Consider the following 20,415-nt stretch of genomic DNA (forward strand, 5'->3'; position numbering starts at 1 on the left):
TGAGGCGCACATGCAGGGAAAGGAAAGGGTTAAACCTGCTGGCGCTCTTACACTCCCATGAATCTATTTTGTTTTAACCAGAAGATCTCAGGCGGCATCAAAAGAGGATGTTGGCTGTTTTTTCTGGATGATCTGCAGCATCTGACCCCTGGATCAAAACATCCTAAAATGATGGAAGGGAGCAAGAAGGCGATCGGATGTTTGCTGTGATCTTTTAAAGCAGATTTTTCTTTTCCTGCAAGTTTTAATAATGCGCCTTTGGGATATCAGGAGATCCGCCGTGATTGTGATCTGTTTTTTAGGATGCAATATCTGGAAAGCAGTAACAGATGCTTTAAGAGAAGATAGCGACACCAAAGGTAAGTGAAATCGTCAGGGTTTGTTTGGGCAGCACTTTCAGAAAGACAGCTATCTGTGTTTATGTAAGAAAAGATGGGCAAATATAATCTAGTCTAATCCCAACAACAATGCTAGCTAGCTAGGTTTGCTAACCTGCAATCAGCTACTTTTTTTTTAAAAACACAACCGAAACAAAACTTCTGATTTATTAAGCAACATTTTAGCGTTAAAAAGTGCAGGGTTTCATATTTATTTATTTATTTATTTATTTATTTATTTATTTATTTATTTATTCGAGCAGTATATATTTAGTTAGTTTTTCCCTTTTTTTATTTTAATAAGTTAGTTAAGGAGAGGTGGGCTAATCTAATCACAACAACAATGCTAGCTAGGTTTGCTAACCTGCTGTCTACTTTTTAAAAACACACCCAAAAAAAAACTTAGATTTGTGTGTGTGTATATATATATATATATATATATATATATATATATATATATATATATATATATATATATATATATAAAACAGTGTATATTTAGTTAGTTTTAGTATTTTTAATACTATAATTATAATATAATATAATAGTAATATGATATTATAATATAATATAATATAATAGTATTATATTATAGTATATAATATAATACCATACTATAATACTATAGTACACTATAGTATAATAGTATGGTATTATGTTATATAATCACAACAACAATGCTAGCTAGGTTTGCTAACCTAAAACAAAATTATTTTTGTACATATACATGTGTGTGTGTATATATATATATATATATATATATATATATATATATATATATATATATATATATATATATAACGGTGTATATTTAATATTTAGTTAGTTTTTAGTATTTTTAATACCATAATAATATAATATAATATAAAACTATACTATAATAATATATAATTAATAAGTTCATTAAGGAGAGGTGGGCTAATCTAATCACAACAACAATGCTAGCTAGATTTGCTAACCTGCTGTCAGCTACTTTTTAAAAACACACCGAAAACAAACTTATATTTGTATTTGTACATGTATTTATTTATAAGTTATATATGATGTATATTACGGTATATGTTTAGTTAGTTTTTAGTGCTTTTTTATATTGATAAGTTAGTTACCTGACTGTCATCCCTGTAGCATCCAATAGCTTGTTAGCTTGTTAGCTAACAATATCCGAACGCATACTAAATATATTCGTATATAAATTAGTATATATTTTGTTTTTGAGTAATATTATGACCAGGTATGTAGGCCAATAAGCAGTGTAACTTAAACAAACAATTAAAATGTTTGTAACGAGTTTGTCACAGCTTTATGGTTGGTTATAATGCTTTGTTTTGTTTTTCATTCATACAGTAAATCTGGATTCATGTTATGTGAATATTATGATTATACCAATACCTATAAAATATAGGTTACCAAAATATAGATACCAAACCCTTTAAAATAGTAGGTAGTTTAAATATTCTTCTTAATTATATTTTTTTAAAGGATTCTTTTTGAACCTTTGGCTGTTCCCTTCCCCCTTATTCCCAGTCACACACATGACACATCCCACCAGTTCTGTCCATATTTATCTTACTTTGGACCAGTTTGGACCAGTTTCCCACCCCAATTTAATTACGCAAGTGTCATGCACGAAACCAGTCATCTAATCAATGAGACTAAAATCACTTTCCAATCAATAACAGTCCCTCCAGATATGCGTTCTGTTGTGGGTTGCCAGATTTGTTCACATTTTTCATTATATCTCATTTATTTCTTATCCAGGATAAAATATGTGGATACTGCAACCACATCAGTTACGATCAAAAGTGCGAACAGTATACATTAAAAAAGCATTGCATTACATTAAAAGCAGCTATATATAAAATAAATAAATAAATAAAATCTGGCAACCTCAGTTTATGTTGAAGCTAATTTTAATTCATCATTGTTTCTGTAGTTACAGCTTTGTATGTTGGTTGATCCACACGATCTAAACTCTTCTTATTCGTGTATTGTCGTTAATATGGTGATGCGTCTTCAGGACGGGATTTTGCACTTTTTGGTTTCGTGGTAACATCACAAGATGTGCTTTTTGTGTATTAAACGTAACATACTTGCTGCTTGAGTGAACGACTCTTTGTTACTACTATATCGTAAGTGATAACAACCAAACTGTCTTTCACAAAATGTAACTGTATAGACAGTGTGCTTCAATCATTAATGAAATACTGTAACCGGCGGCAAATTGCTGTGGTATGAGAGAAAGACCATTTTGGAACATGTTGTTATAGATAAATAATCCATTTCAGGGTTGATTTATTTTTTCTACAACAGCACAGAGTGACTTCTTTACTTATTCAGTCCCTCTGAGATTTAATTCATTTTTTATTTAATTAATTTTTTGTTTTGTGGGGTGCTTTTTCTTTCTTTCTTTTTTTTCCCCAATTGTTTAATTTTTTTTTAATCGTACACGCATGTAACCTTCTGTGATCGCTATATTCATTGTCGTTGACAATAAATAAGAGGCCTTTTGCTGAATGCGTGTTGTGAACTCTCACGACGCACCTTGGCTTAAATCTGCAGAAATATGCAGTAACTATGAAGAATTGTAAACTCCTCAAAAAGCAGCGATCACTTGATTTTGCGTTAATTACTTTGAACCTCAATTGCTTTAATCTTTAACATTATTTGTATTGAATTGTGGAATTAGTTCAAACGTATATGTTTGGAAAAATTCCCATATTTATAATATTAAAGCAACATTAATATCACTTATCTTCGTTTCCTGGCAATGCTGTTAGTGTTTTGGTTTTTTGTAACCAGTCTTATTACACAAATTGAATCCCTGATAAAGATGTTTAATGGAGTCTGGAAAGTCTGCTTTCCTTTTTTAATGAGCTCTAATGTGTTTCTCAAACAATGAGTGTTGGAAATCACCATAAAAAGAGCCGGCGGTTTGCCTTTGACTATTTTTGCACCGTAAAATGACTAAAGTTAGACCAAAGCAGGCTTTTAATAGAAGAAATCTTATTCTCTCTTTACACCAAACTAAACAACCACAACAGTGAATAAAAGATGGTGCTCATGTCAGTCTGTCCTTCCTTGAGTGGCTTTCCCTCATAACCATTCTCCGGACTCCGGACTGTATTTATAGGGTGGAGGACAGAGTCGGCCGCCTGCTTCACATCTGGAGAAGTGGTTTATTTTGCGTGAAAAGGAAAGGCAATCCTGTAGGCCTGCTTGTTTTATGTGATACAGAACACCACGTGCGGTACAGCCTTGGAAATGTGGTGCACGTTTTCTCATGGCAGCGCATTAGGTCTGCGTGACTCGTGTGTTTCTTGCCTACATTTGATACTTTATTTATTAGCATGTAAAGTCCAACCTTGAAATCGGTTTTAATATCACAAAAAGTGTCACACAGGATTACAAGCGACTTTTCATCTAATGCACATGTTCATGTTTCCGAGACATAAACATCTCGATCGGCTCTTTAGATCCCGAGGTGGTGGATCAGTATAATAGTGTACATGAGATGGTTAGGACCCTGATTCACTACACACTGGGACACTGATGAGACAGTTTCCATTTGCATTTCCTCATCAGTCACTGTAAAAACCAAAACATCAAATATTGGTATTCAGAATAAAATTCCTGATTCTCCGTGATGTTTACAGAGCATCTTGGGATTTTTTTAAAGGGGTAAATGTTCTAGTGCCCCGGAAGGTTTTCCCAGTTGAGACAAAGACAGAGACACAGACCGACAGACTTATTTATTTAATAACGATAACGAGTTAATATGATGATACAGATTAGATTGCGTAGGAATTATTTTGTGACCAATCCTATTAGAGAGAACATCTCCGACACAGCACAGAAATTACATATACACACACTGCCGCTATGGCGTTTAGAGATACGTTAACATCTCTGAAACAGAGCTGAAATGCTTTAGCGTGCAGAAATTTGGTGCTATGGCATTTCTGTGCTGTGTCGGAGATGTTTACATTTGCATTACGTTTCATTTATTACATACAGATGTTGGCGCATCTCTGAAATGATCGGTCACTAACATAATCCCGACACGATATAGTCTCAAATATCTTTAACATAGATACAAAGTGAAGGTTTATAATAGACCAGATTTTAGACAACCAATCACAGTCTTCAAAAGAATGTGTCACCTATTAACAGATTAAGCCCCGCCTCCTCTCTAAGATAAAAGCTGTTGTTGTATGTTGTTTTCTCCGTGGTGCTGAGATCAGTCTTGCGGTCCTGAATCACTCTTAAGATACGATTCCTAGTTAGAAATGTTTAAGCTAAGTTAGGAGCTCTCAGAGATCATTATGAATACGGGCCATTTGGGCTTCTACCAACCTGAAGATAACTAAAATATAATGTGGAAAAATGAATCAATAAATAGAAACAACGCTGTTGTAGAAAAATATTCAATTCGAAAAAGCGCCCGTACTTTTAGCACTTTAAAATGAATTTTAAAAAATTGTCACTTTGTAATCCAGTTTAAGTCACATAATGTTTTTATTTTACTATTATCATAGTTTATTATAGCAGATCATCACCTCGTCATTTTTATTTATTTATTTATTTGTTAAAACGAGCATTATACAGTCGTGTTACTGAGAAACCAGAGGCGGTAAAGTCCTCAGTCATTTTAAACATTGTGTAATTAAACTCCTCTTCGGCGGTAGAGCGAATGTTCGGTGTGACGTTCGCTTTACCGTTTAACGTGTTTTTGTTTTGGTAGACATCGCTTAAACGGAAATGTACGTTTATGAAAACATTTCACACTGTACGTTTACCTTCCAGGGATTAAATTATGAACCTGTAAAAGATTAGAGTTGGTTATTAACTAGTCCTGAATTTGTCCTGAAACACAGCCCCCCCCCCCCCACACACACACACAGGCTTACTTTAACCTTGTCCAACCTTGACTATCTGAGTGAACTGAATGTTGAAACTGATCAATACAGCCAGGTTTATGAGACATTAACACCTCAGTTATGTGGCCAAAATGCCTCCAGTGCCGGTGCCACCGAACCCGCACCACCTTCTGCAGGTAGTCTCAGGATGGCTTGGGTACTGTGCTGCACTTCCTGTCCTGATCACATGACAGAATGACAGCTTTAACACGATCAGTGACTTTCCTGCTAATGTGAAGGTCTCCTCAATTCACTCCTATGGAACCGATGTACACATTTGAATGAAGTTAATTCAGTCAAGCTTTTGTTTGTTTATTTATGTTGATATTTTATATCCTTATATTTTTCTGTATTCGGTGAGCTTATCTCTGTAATTCTTTTCAATGTATATCATTTATTTTCACAGTTAAGGATGGACATGAGCACTAGAGCTGCTTGCTGTAGCACATTTTCATGGTCTTCTCTCTCTCTCTCTCTTTCTCTCTCTCTCTTTCTGCTCCTCTCTCCCACTCCATGTCTGTCCACTGCATTGCAGTGCTTTACAGGTTTCTCTGTGCATTTCTACGTTCCATCCTGAACACACTACAAACAACACAGAGGATAGCGTTTACTGTATGTCTAGCCTCCTGAAAAAAAACCACAGTTTATATAAAAGTCACAGTTTATAAGAAGAAACGGATCAGAGTTCAACTGTTTTTATAAACACTTACTTACTTTGACTTTTTACTTGCTCAATTTTTTTTTTCTACATTTTTTTTTTTTGTGTTTCATGCTTGTGATGGCTGTGGTCCATATTTGCAAACCAGAACTGCAACTAAGTCCCTGATGTTCTCAGGGTGGGTAGAGGTTACTCATAATACAGTGCAATCACATGGACACACACACACACACACACACACACACACACACACACACACAAATGGATCAGTTTCCAGCTGCTTGTCCTGTGAGTCTAATGAACTGTAGATTGGAATGAAAAATACTCTCATGTCAGTCTGAAGACCAGCAGGAGGATGACCACAAAACATGCAATAGGCATGATGATAATCTGCTATGTTTAGTGCTTCTCAGCAAGCGTGCGCGAACACACACAGTGTCATTAGTCTTAATTTCCTGGATATAATATCTCAAAATCAGGTTAATTAACCACCTGCGACTAGCATGATTTTTGTTTTGTTTTGTTTTTTGCCATGGTCAATTTAAGTACTAATACTAGCTCTTTTGTACTACTCAAGAGTTGAAATTGGACTCGTAATACACTACCTTAGCTTACTCCCGGTAGCATTTTAATTCTCTGGCCGAATATGTAAAGTATGCCAGACAAAAGCATCTTGTCATATACTGCTCGTGCTGAATCACAAGGAGGTGGATCACAATCTGAGGAAAGTGCAGTCTGCCCTCTTTCTCATATCTTAGCTTGTAGACAGGGACGATTGTCTGATGTCACCCTGATTGATGGAGGAAAGAGAGTATTTCCCTCCTACCCAGGGATCATGGGCAAGTCCTAACAGTGTTTAAGTACTTTCATTAAGGCTTAAGCGTATTTCATGGCAATGTGTGTGTGGTACTTGGACGTATTGTAACGTAATTTTGAAGAAATCGATTCAGTTTTTTTTTTTGCATTTTGCTGCGAGGTGTTTAACTCTTGGAAAGAAACATTAGCTATGGCTAACTTGACCACGAAATGCCAAGGTAAAAAAAAAGTTTCAAGAGTGATGTGATGTGATGTATTTCCTGGTAAAACTGTATATTTGGGCAGGTGGGGATTTAATTGGCTTGTATTAAAAATTACGTGATCCAAAAGTCAGACATACAGTAAGACACGGATCTGAATCATTCAAAGGGAGGAACGAGAACATTTTACATGCTACTTGTGTGAAAGTACAGACGTCAGGCTAATGAGCGAATGTCAGTTTGTCGGCGTCAGACCAAACTACTGCACAAATGTATTTTTTTGGTGTTTAGATTAAGGATTTATTCTGCAGTCAGTCATACTAGACACTTTTACTGCCTTCCTCATCATTGACGTTCTTCGTGTCATGGGGTTAACAATATGGTTTTAAGTCTACAGTCTATATTCTAACAGCATCTAGTAGTGCTAGCTACTGCTGACTATAGCTCCATGTGCATTTGTTTATAATGAAGATAAGGGCAAAAGGGCAAGCCCAGGGGATTCTACTGAGGTCGGCTGAATAAACAAAGGCTGTGAGATGGGGGCTTTAAGAACAATGAATTAAAACAAGGTCATTTTTAACTTAGAATTAAGCTCCAAAGCAGGCTAAAATGACCAGGATCCACAGCCACCTTCTCAGACACCAAGGCAGCTGGGAGGTGAAACATGACATGAAATGATCAGTTATAAGAACGGTTGAGGTTAAAAGACTTGCTCAAGGGTAGAAACAATGGAAGCTTGACGATTCTGGGAGTTGAACTCATGCCCTTGCATTCTGTTAACGCTTTAACCATACAGCCACCGCTTCTCTTAAGAATACCGTGGTGTCGTGGAACATCAACCTGGTTAAATAATGACTTTTGATCCAAATTTGTTAGGCCTTGTATAAGATGTGGTATTGTTCCTACTCTTGAGTGAAGAGACCGTGTTATCAGGTGACTCACGTTCCCCCGGCAGCTGAACAGCATAGTTCTTTGTGTTTGAGTCTGTAGGAGTTAATTTTATAACGGTATAAGATTCTGCCCTGAGCTTTTGCTCACAACTTGATTGTATGACACGGCGCATTTTGGAGCATGCTGGGGTTAAATGCCTTGCCTGAGGGGACAGTCGAATTAGTCATGAGTCCTGAGTTGAGGCAGGCAACAAGGTGCTTTTCTTTCAAACAAACATACACCTATTTTTTTAATTTTTAGCTCACTCATCTTGAGATCAAGAACATCTGGTTATAGTACGTTCACTGTGTAATTTGATTTGTACATGACTTTTAAAAAAAAACACTCGATGATTTCGCTGTTTTGCCTCAAGCTTTATGACCGCTTTTTGTTCTCGGTGTGGAAACAAAATCTAGAGAAATCGTCGGGGGAAAATCTATGTTGTGTCTTTTATAGAACTGAAAAACATCTGTAAATGATCTCGTTGGGGATCAATCTATTGTGGCCCGAAAACTTGCCTAATCTGACAACGTAGTCCACGATTTAGATCACTCTGTCCATTATCTTTGTATAAGTCAATAAGCTTTTCCTCTACAGCAGCACAAGGGTTTGATTATTTACATCATGTATTGTCATTTTCTAACTGGCAATGAAAAATACCCTGCTTGGTTTCTTTTTTTGTTTGTGTTTTTTTTCCCATCTTGTTGGACTTTTCAACTGGAACACATCTCAGAACGCTATAGAGAACTTAAAAGAAGTCTGGCAGAGAGCTAGAAGGAGGAGAGTCGAGGGGATTTCCAAGGTGAGACCAAAAAAAACATTCAAGAGTAAAGATATTTCAGCAGGAAACTGAGGAATGGAGTTTCACAGGAAAGAGCTACACAGTGTCCTTGTGTGCAGGGATTTAATGCTCTCCTGCTGAGGAAAAAACAATAGATTTGTCAAGCCGGTTTGCAGCAGCGCTCGGGGTGTTTAAAATGAAATGTGTGTCTGGCAACACAATACTGACGTTTAAGTCAGTGACAATCAAACAATTTTTTTATGTAGTTCTAGATATATATTTAAAAGTAAAATGTGCCGTTTCACTGAAGGGGAAAGGACGTGGGATCTAAAGGACAGACATTTGCTTTGTGTCAAAGCATATATAATCTGAGAAATATGATCTGTGCCTTAGAGAACACACCGTTCACAATATACTGTACACTTTGTCCTTACACCTACCCTGTATGTAGTGCCTAATGCTTCTTAGAGTTTTAACGACTAACGTTAGTTTAAACATAAATGACAAATTGTTCACAAACTATAACACAACCTATTCAGGAACAAAATCTGGTTTTTAAAACCCACAGAAATCAAGCCGCTTGTTTTTAGGCCGATTCAATAATCAACCCATGACTCTTTGGACAATCGCAGTGCAAAAAGTATGCAACGATTTTGAGCTTAGTTATTGGATCATCGTAACCTACGTATGATTCCATACACGGTACAGAATTTCTCTGTATGGAAACGTCTTATCTTGAAAGTAAATACCGTCTGAGCATGGGCGTAAATTTCATTTAACGGGGGGGGGGGGGGGGGGGACAATAAATATAAAATTTCTCATGAGCAATTTTTGAAGGGGGGACACAAATAATAGTCTAATTGTACTTAAAAGACATGTCCCCACAGTGAAAAACTTTGCTTTTATCATTATTATTGTAGCATGGAGACACGTCATTGCGGTTATTTTCAAAGTTTTTCTTCAAAGAAAGTAAAACTATCATAAAAATAATCACGACAATAAAAACAAGGAATTAAAAAAAAGGTTTAAAATGTTATTTAAAATGAATTAAGACACTTAATAGAAATTGATTATACAAAAAAATACAGTGAAGTCAGTTCAGACGTAGCACAGTGCTCATTCAGTAAATGCACAGCTAAACAATATGCTAACTGTGGCCGTTAATGTTAAGTTAACATTATGCCAAGTCGTCCCAAATAAAACAATGCATGGGAACCGGCTTTGGCGTGTTAGTTACAGTGCACTATGGAACAAGCTATTGTAAACAAGCTAACGTTAACTAGATAAGTAAGATTTTAATCGCTAATATAGCAGATTCATGGAAAATTACATCGGTAAACTGCATTTTTGCCGCAACTAATTTATGATCGAGTCTGCAACAACTACATTAAAGAGAATCGCTTTATTTAAAGTGAATAAAATCCCCTACTTAATGGAGTTGAACATTAATTGAGCCGCAGTTACACACCTGACTCGTGTGTGCAGAGTAAGTGAGATGTACTGGGAAAGCAGGCAGTGGGTCAAACCACTGTGAGGAAGGGGAGGGGGGACTCAACTGTTTCTAAATGCAGTTTTTGTGTTTGTTTTTATTTCTACTTACACAATTATTTAGGTATACGTACATATATTTTTCACAATAGAGAGTGCAATATTTTTTAAATAATTTTTTGTGGGGACAATCCTCGGATTTACGCCCATGCGTCTGAGACTTCATGTTGGTCTCCTACACAGTAATTTCCACAAAATCTTGTCACATCCTTCTTTTACACATTCCTATTGAATATATACAAAATAATATATGCTTCTGATTTAAACTTTTGCTTAAGTGAAGCCCGTTTAGAAAATTATTTCTTCATAGTATTTAGATTAACGACACTCTTCATAAATGTTTAAATGTCTTTCAATAATAAATATGATTTATTATTTATCGCGGCGCACTAATTAAACCGAACCGAGTAGCCGTTCTTTCGTTTCGTTGGATAAATATATCAGTAATTTCTCTGTTAGTCAGCAGAATTCGTTCTTTTCCATCTAGGATTGAGTTGCATCTGCAGAACGCTGAAGTTAATATAATCTCTCCCACCTGCATCTCATAGTATTTTCCACATTAACTGCTTGCCTTTTATTAGGGATCTTTACTCTCTAGACATGCCATGCTGTGCTAAAAGGGGCTCAGTTCTGTTTACGAGTCTGAACGTTAGTTTAATTTAATGTCCTGATTTTTTTTTTAGAGCCATTTTTAAATTATAGCTTCCAGTAACCCTTGGACTGTTGTAAGTTATTTGAAGCCAGTATTTTTTTTTTTCCCCCTGCCTGTCAGTTGCTGGGGTCTCTGTGTTTTGGTAATGGTATAACACCACAGATGAACCCAGGAAAATGTAGAAATGGACCGAGTTCTAGGTTCGGAGGAAAGGTGGCACAGTACCAAATTCTGTTTCAGCCGTGTAGCACGGTGGTGGGAGCATCATGGTTTCTGGCTGCTTTTTACAGGAGAAAATCAGGGCAGGAAAACAACCTGGAATGGAGAGGAACTTAAACATGTTTATAAATTAGTTTTGACGTCAAATCAACCGAAATAGAAAGAAATCTGAGAATTCTTTATAAAGCAGAAATTTTATAGGGATGAATTATCTAAAATTCCTCCCCAGTGTTGTGTAAGCTTTGGGAATGTTTTCTAGATGTTACCGTTAATGCTGTTGTTTTCTGGTTAAGGGCAATAAAGATTGTTTTTAATGACAATTTGGGGATTAGGGGATATCTACTTAGTATAATTGTACTCGACACCTCATCGGTATTTTTATTTTTTATTTAAAACATTGTTAAAATTTTGTCCCACCTTCTCCGAGAAGCCTGAATACTCTGAAATGTTGTTTAGTTAACGCACAAACAACACTCTGTGTTCCTCCCTGAGACATGAAACCTCATACAGGCAACCCTCTTATTCACTGGGAAAAACTTGAACTGTGAGGCCCTCTGCTTGGGAGTGGTGAGTATTCCCACACCCGCCTGTGGCATATCTCCTCTGGGAACTCCAAAGTAGGATAAAGATCAAGAGGTTTGGTATCAGAGCCTGTACTGTGCATGGATATAAAGCCAACTAGGTCACGTCCTTTACATTTTGTACTTCCGTGTCATTTCCCTACGAGCAGTGTTCCATTTTCCCAAACTCTGGTCTAGTCCATCTAAGATAGTCCAAGGTGCTCTGGAATGGCATTGCACCAGCCCCCAACCTTCATCTTGCCGCTGGTGAGGCCAAACAAAGGCTCTATATCCCTATTTAGGGCTGAGCCTAACTTGGCCTTGTCACCAGGTGTATGGACACCACCCCCAGTCCTGGCCCCAGTGATCTGTTTGTATCCCTCACCAGGTCACCAGGTCATGATACACTATGAATGGTAGATAGTTTTTGTTGTTTTGCATGGTCTTTTGGATCATCTTTTCTCCTAATGCTCCCCTCAGAACTGTTTACCAAGGCTGGCCCTAGAGTACAGAACGGGTTAACTGAAAGGGATTTCTCTCTAAATACCCCTCACAACTGTATGACACACATGCTTACAGAGAATATCTATCTATCCATCTACTTTTAGCATTTCTATGCTAACCCACCTATCGATCGATCCAGCTATCCACTTTTATCATTTATTTATCCGTCCAAGCATCCACCCTTCCATCCATACAGCTCTTTGTCATTAATTATTCATCCATCCATCTAGATTTATCATTTTTAGAATGTAAATGATTTTATATTTGTTATAGACACTCTGAAGAAGGTTTGCTAATTATTTTTTTTTGTCCTGGTAGCTACTTTACATCCATTCATCCATTCATTCACCCTCTTTTCTATACAGCTTTATCATATTATTCATTCATTCAGTTTTGTCATTTATTGATACATCCGTCCACACATTCATCCGTTCCAATTGAATCATTTATCTATCCATCCTGCCATTCTTTCCTTCATCCATCGTGCCATCCGTCCCACCGTCCGTCCATCGGCCATCTACAAATTTTTATAAAACTCAATATAATAGATTTAATATTAGTTCTAGGCACTTGGTTTGCTAGTATTACTTTTATCCTTGTATCTACTTCACACTGTGTAACTGTCCATACTAAAAGGATTAGATTTTTTATTTTTATTTTTTTAGATCTATTTAAACCATCTTACGGTCACGGACCTCGTCAAGACAGACAAGTTATCGCTGCTCGGATCTTGATTCTGGAGGAACAGACGAGGTGCTATATCGTGCATTACAGATAGTGACATTGACCTGAGAGACAGAGCAGGAGAGGATCGATGGTCTGGCAGCTTTGATGTCTGTTCGCAGATCGGAGCTCAGTCCTGACGCATCGAAAAACAGTGTGTACGTCGGCATTACCGGGCTATTTCAGTGCAGGGCAGACTTGGAGCTTATGGTGTTCTGAGAAAAGCACTCGTCGTTAAATAAACACAACGGAAACAATGATCCACCTGTCCTGCACCTGCGCTAGCAAAAGAACACAAGTGCATGTCAGGTCATGTGTGTGTTGCACAACTGGTTAGCTTAAAAAAACAAACTTGGGTTTAATTGTAGTTAGGTTTTTTATATAATATATATATATATATTAGTGCTGGGCAACGATTAAATATTTTAATCGCGATTAATTGCATGATTTTTCTGTGATTAATCGCAGCATGTGCAAAATTGAATAATGAAATCAAAAGTAGTGTATTTATTAAATAAAACATTAACGTTTTATTTAGTTTGTTTAAAAAAATAAATAAATACATGTCCAGAACCTTTAAAAAAAATTCTGTCCAGAAGATTTCGGTACCTTTTTCCATTTTTTCTGTCCGCACCAGATATTTTCTGTTTCGCGCTGTAGCTCTCTTAGGCACACAACAAATGCTTTCATTGGTTGAGACGCGTGATGACGCTCATCCCAGGCAGCCAGTAGCCTACTGATAAACATCCCACCCCTCCTGTGACTCATGGTTTGTGTTGTATTCGGTTGTATTATTACAGTCTATCTATGTGTATTGTAACTTGCCCATCCCTAATATATGTATATAAATATAAACATAAACATAAATAGAGTATTTGTCTGTTCATGTCTTTTATAATAGTGCATGTTGTAAACCGGAAAGTGTTAGAGGAAAACATCAACTAAAAAAGGTTAAGAAATAAAACACCATGTTCGCCTGTTAAAGGAACGTTTTTACATGTCACAGTGAAACGTTTCCTGTTATCTCAAACTCTTGATATTAATAAGACAAAAAATGCATGCGTGTCATATTACTGAGAAACTGGAAATTCCAAAACACTCCCAGGTTGGAAAACATCCCGAATCTTACAAAGCACTGACGCTGGAGACTCCTTCTTAAATAATCTTCTTACAAGACATGTCACTATACGAACACTTCAGTTTTTCATACATACGTTTTATTATTATGTGTATTTAGGTTATGGTAAACAAATTCATTCCTGTGAATGAGTTGTTACTTTAGATTGTATACAATATACTGTATATGACTAATTAGTGTAAGCATTAGTATAGAACACACACACACACACACACACACACACACACACACACACACACACACACACACACACACACACACACACACACACACTGGGTAAATGCTGACTCTTATTGTTCCAACAGTAGGCCACTGGGGACATCTGACTAGTGACACTGCAGTGCTGTGTTTCCAAGTCAAATGTTTTTGTTTTTTTTTACTTCTTCTCAACTGTACATGTTAACAGAAAAAACACACTTTTCCCAAGCTTTGCTTTTGGTGATTTAAAAATAAAGTAGTGCCTGAAGTGCATTAAATGAATAAAAAATAACGTCTGCCTCTAGATCAGCAGTTCCCAACCCGGGGGTCGGGGTGGTCGTGAGATGATTTCCAGAAACTAACTAACTTTCTTTCTTTCTTTCTTTCTTTCTTTCTTTCTTTCTTTCTTTCTTTCTTTCTTTATTTATTTATTTCTTTCTTTCTTTATTTATTTATTTATTTATTTATTTTATATATTTTTAAAAAAAAAGGTTGTAATGACATCCCTTTTGGATCACTTTCATAAGTATTTCCCTGAAGGAGACGCTCCCGACCAATATGACCGGATAAGGTCACCATTCAATGTAACCACGGCAAATCATCTGGCGTCAGATACGGAAGATGCGCTGATAGAACTTTCATACCGATCGAACCCTGAGGACGGCATTCGACGGCAAGACGCTGGATGAGTTCTGGGTTTCTGTCACGCTGGAATATCCACAGTTGTCGAAAGCCGTTTTGGATGTACTCATGCAATTTGGCTCAACGTATTTATGCGAAAAGGCATTCTCCGGGGTGTTTAATACTGTCGGTCGCGGTCTGATTATTTTGGGAACCCCTGCTCTAGATAGTAAGGTTCTTTTACGGTGTAACAGTTTCACAGAAACAGCAGTAGTTTTGTTACCAGTACGTTATTAACAGTACACAACGGACAGCTACCGCTTACTAATATAAGGTATTTTAATCATTACTAAATTCTGTTCGGTGTTTCTCGTCTCTTTCATGTCCAGCTCTGACGGCCCAAAATTTGTATTATCTTCTTTTGTCTAGAACTCGCACTAAATCATACGTGGGTTTTCTCTGTAGAAGGGATGTTCCTGCTGTTACCCTTAGCACATTTCAGAATTTCTTGTACACAGCGTGGCATTGATGACCACAATTAAACCAAACAGCTTCGCACAGTGCCACATCATCTTTATTATTGTTATTATTTTCCTTTTATTTTTTACTGTACAAATCACTGTTCACTGTTTTTTTTAATGGTAGATTAATGATGTAGTGATACTAATGTATTTCATCGCTACTAGCTAGGTAAGAAATGAATACAGCTTTGGGGTATACTTTTGGTTGATGTGTTAGCCTAGTGGTTAAGGTGTTGATCTACTAATCGGAAGGTTGTGAGTTTGAATCCTAGGTCCACCAAGCTACCACTGCTGGGCCCCTGAGCAAGGCCCCTGAGCAAGGCCCCTAACCCTTAATTGCTCAATTGTATAAAATGGGATGATAATGTAATTCTCTCTGGATAAGTGCGTCTGCCAAATGCCATAAAAATGTTCATTAAAAAAACAAAAACTACAAGAAAAAAATAGATTTTTTTTGAAAACGATGATTATATATTATACAATTTATTGTTATTAGACCATCTAAATCTGTGCACATGGATTCATCGACAGTTTATCCTCTGATTCGTCAGCCTCACACTCCACTGGCTGGGTATTTTTTACTCTGTTCACCCATGCAACAAGTCACACACACACACATACACACACACTCTCGTTTTACTCTTCATTATTTGTATTGTTGTCCTGGTTGCTAGAATAACATCATGTCCAGTTTAAAGACACACTATCACCCTCTCCAGTTTACTTTATAACCGGCACAGTAACTCACACTTTTCCTGCAAACCTGCAACGGAGTCTGAATGTTTTCCATGCTTTTAGGAACCAGTCCAACTTTACAAAAAGCTCAGGCTTTCACAGGAAGTCTGCTTTCACCGTCGCTTCCAAAACAAACCCGGGGTTTCCTAAAGGAAGCAAAAGCGGTCCATTGTTCTCACTGCATGTCGCTATTGGCTAATAAACAGGAAATGGACGCGGTTATCTCTCTGGTCATTCGGGCTTTTCCATCAGTGGCCCTCTCTAGAAATGAAGAAAACGTGAAGAAGCCGGTGGATTGTTTTGTTTTCGGTCCCCAGCAGCTTGAAGAGAGAAGCACTTTATATGTAATTATTATGTATTTATTTTTTTTTTTTTAATGGAGAGAAATTCCGGCTGAGGAAGATTTTATTAATCACATATAAAATGGAGCTTCGGTATGACTGTAAGAAACGATGCCTTATCAAGTCTTTATGGATGATGTCACATTGAATGAATTTGCATGTGATGTAGTTTGTTGAGTGAAGTTTGCTTTTTTATGGGGGGGGGGTGTGTTTGATGTTTTAGCTTTTTGAAGGCGGGTCAAGAATAATCTCAAGTGTAGACTGAAAACAGAGTCATATGCTGCTTAGATTCCAGTTTCTTATTAAATACGAACAAACTCAACAGGATTTGGAGTTTTCTTTTTTAATTACTGGCGCTATACGAGAGGCCGATATGACAAATATATTACTGCAGTCACAATCCCCATCTGCTTTCAAACTTTTTTCTACAAAATAACCAAGTTTTTTTTTTGTTTTTTGTTTTTTTTTTTTGTTATATTGCAATGTTGGAATATTGACAATAAAGTAATTTGACTCAGCATGTCAGAATTGTTCTTATATTTGCTCACTAACACTAATATTTTTTTTGCATCATTTTCTTGCTTCACCCCAAACTTGATTTATTTATTTTTAATGGGGGGAAAAACACTGACACAGTGAGTTTTTATAGGTTTTATAGTGGTTTAAAAAAAATGATAGTAATGGAAATATTTCGTCACTAGACTCCAGACTCTCACAAAACCCGAACGACTCTCAGTAAAGTGCCTTGCCGTTTCTGTATCATGTTTCCACATTACCAAATGGGATAGTTTGAGTTAACATACAGAACTGTAATATCATTTCTGTTTTCTCACGCAGAAGTGGCTTTAAAGGTCCACCTGAGTGACGCCAGCACTCATCAGCCGCTCTCCGATGCCACCGTGGACCTCTTCGTCAATTACACTCTCATCGCCAGGGAGACCTCTGGCATCGACGGCAACATTTTTGTCCGGTTACCGTACCGCCTGGGCGACCTGCTCGTCATCACAGCTACCAAGCGAGGCTATGTCCCTAACTCCGCCCCCTGGAGACCAAACAGGCTGCCTGGTACGATCTTACTCGCTTGGATTGAACGTTTGCTTTCTTCCTTGTTCGTTCTCTCGGATCTCGTTATTGAGATTAGCTGTTCAAAGTCGTTGCAGTAATAAACGTGAAGGATAACTGACGACCCGACTCGACTCGACTCCCGGGAGAGAAGATGAAGGGACGGAGATGATGTTTGGTGCAGAGCTACAGGGAATCTTATTAACTTCAAAACTATAAATAGATAAAAAGTGTGATTTTATTTACTAAATAAAAAAATGTCCATGTTACCAATTCACTGCGGTATAATAGGAATAAAACACTTCAGGACATGCAGTTTATATATTTATTAAATGAACTTTGTGTTGGTCCTCATCACAACATTGTGTCTAGTTGGAGTTTTATTCAGCTCTTCATCTCGGATATTGTTGGGGAGAACATGCCCACAGGGGATTGTGTGTGTGTGCGTGTGTGCAGGGGGGGGAGGGATGAACCCTGAACATGTAATGACGAACATGAACGTGTGTGTATATGTGTGTGTGAACACTCTAGTCTTCTCATCTCTGAGTCTGGATCTGCTTCCCGAGAGAGCTGCTACTTTAATGGTGTATGACGACGAGATTCAAATCGTCTCTGGATACCAAGGTAAGAAAGAACTCTGTATGTGTGTGTGTGTGAGTGGGAAAGGCTCTACCTAATCAAACCCACCTCTTTTCAGTTTCAATTCTCAGAATGCCTTTTGTACCTCACTTTCACCACTCACACAACCGCAGTGAACACGAAAGCATCTCAGAATGCACAACTTGTCAGTGGGTTACAACAGCAATACAGGAACACATCAGGTTCCACTCCCCTTAGACAAGAACAGGGATCTGTGGCTACAGTGGGCTTAGGATTAAACACACACACACACACACACACACACATACACCTACATGCTTCTCGAGGGAGCAGGGGTCTTTTTAAAGATGGCACTGATAGAGAAGTGATTGGAGTTGTGGCTGTAGCAGGCCATTCGGGTAAGAGAGTCTGTCCTCTTATACGTGTGTGTGTGTGTGTGTGTGTGTGTGTGTGTGTGTGCGTGTACCAGTTTGATGTGTTTTAGGGAGCACTAGTGTTCTGTTTTTATTCACTCAGCCTCATATAAACAGCCTTTCTCCACACACAAACACTTCACAGGTGGAAGTGTTGCCTATGACTTTACATGAGGGAACAATGATCTTGTGCGTGCACACACACACACACACACACACACACACACACACACACACACACACACATACACGACTTCAGCCCATCTGCTTCAGTATTTTGCACAGTAAGAGGCACCTCCCTTCTTGTTCCACACACACACAGACTTCTTGTAAGTGAGTGACCCTGAGAGCATCCCAGGGAAATACTAAAGAAAAAGAAGGGAAAGGAGGAGGGGGAGAATAAACACTAAAAGAGGGAGGGGTGAAACGAAGGAAGTGCTCCGTGGGGAGCTTTGACAGGCAGATAGATGACTGAATATGGCATGACTTTAATGGCAGATGGTGTGTGTGTGTTTGTGTGTGTGTTTGCATGACTGGGGTGTGTAAGGCACTTTAAGGATCTCTAATCTGTTCATTAGTGTACTTTGGCTCCGAACGCATACAGAGATGGAAAGAGCAAAATTGTGTGTGTGTGTGTGTGTGTGTGTAAGAGCACCTGGTTGTGTTATGCTGCACAGTTGAAGTGTGGCGTGGCTAAAACTCGCTGTCATGTCTATGGAATGCAGACTCCCTACAATGGAAACTCGATGAACTCATCACTCTCCAGAGCCACGCAGGAGGGCCACGGCTTTATGATTTACTGACCTGCTCGGCTTAGCGAGAAAGAGATAAAGACACCGAGTTTGAGAGAGAGAGAGATGGGGTAGATTTTACACTACTGTACCCTACACTACAAGTGTGCTAACTCAACTAAATTAAACATTTGTCTTTTCTCTCGACTCTATTTTTCCCTTACAGTGGCACACGGTTGGCTAGTGTCTCTGTGATTGACAGGAGAGTAAGAGTAATGTCCCTCCCACTCAGAGCACTCTGTCTCTAGTTCTTATGGCATCACAAATGTTTTTAATTGTGTATATATATTTACCACAGAAGAACTGATTCTGTCTGTAGAGCTCGTGATGCAAAATCAAGTCATCTTGAAGACTTTGGGTTTATTTTTTATTTGTAATTAAACATACTTGGTACAAACCAGGTTTAATTAAATAACACTCCTCTATTTACAGTAATATGATATTAATGATGTTTATCTAACACCTGCCAACGCATGAGAACTTGACCGAAGATCGAATCCAAAACCCTACACCATCTTCCATCAATTTCTCCTTCACAAATATTTTGCGATAATATAACAGTTTGGCCAATGGAGCAGTGAGCTTAGTGACTAATAAAGAGGATCTTCCTTCCATTTTAAACTTTGATTTGTTGCATTCTGTCAGGGCAAATTTTAAATATCCACTGCCTTTCTTGATAAGTCAAATACTCGGTTGCTAAATCCATGTTGCAAGCCATTCCAAAGCGTTTACATAGTTTTCGATGACCAGATCGACTCCCAGACGTCATGATGACTTGGACTTCATGTGTTATTTATAGTGTTATATATAGTTTGTCTATACAAAAAATGTAAATACTTTACAAGCTTAGTTACTGATTGTTAGCTTTTTTTTTTTTACAGCCGGCGTGAAGTGTATCGGCGTAATGTGTGCCGCAGAACGTTTCATAACACACAATAATGACTTCTCTTACCGATTATTTTCCCATCAGCATTGGCAACAAATTAAAATCTGATATATTAAGTCTTGTGTAAACAACTGAGGCAAAAATGTGTAGGATATTAACATCGATATTGTGGTAAATAATATCACAGTATGCATCTCTGAGATATTACCGATATTGTGATATTAC

General features: G+C 37.6%; 1 protein-coding gene across 5 annotated transcripts in view; it reads left to right on the forward strand.

Moving 5' to 3' along the window:
• The first annotated feature begins 50 nt into the window (after positions 1-50).
• The window catches only part of fam171a1 (family with sequence similarity 171 member A1), a 34,037-nt gene continuing 13,672 nt past the window's right edge, over positions 51-20,415 (forward strand). Inside the window, exons 1-3 of one of the 5 annotated variants that reach the window (XM_027171146.2) lie at positions 53-359; positions 17,276-17,503; positions 18,032-18,124. In XM_027171146.2, coding sequence (XP_027026947.1) covers positions 251-359; positions 17,276-17,503; positions 18,032-18,124 — 430 coding nt within the window. In that variant the 5' untranslated portion in view covers positions 53-250. Of the gene's footprint in view, positions 360-16,286; positions 16,540-17,275; positions 17,504-18,031; positions 18,125-20,415 lie in introns of those variants that run through there. The other 4 variants (XM_027171162.2, XM_027171170.2, XM_027171154.2 and 1 more) reach the window with 4 other exon arrangements.

Source organism: Tachysurus fulvidraco, chromosome 25, assembly GCF_022655615.1.
Source record: "Tachysurus fulvidraco isolate hzauxx_2018 chromosome 25, HZAU_PFXX_2.0, whole genome shotgun sequence".
Lineage (NCBI taxonomy): Eukaryota > Metazoa > Chordata > Actinopteri > Siluriformes > Bagridae > Tachysurus > Tachysurus fulvidraco.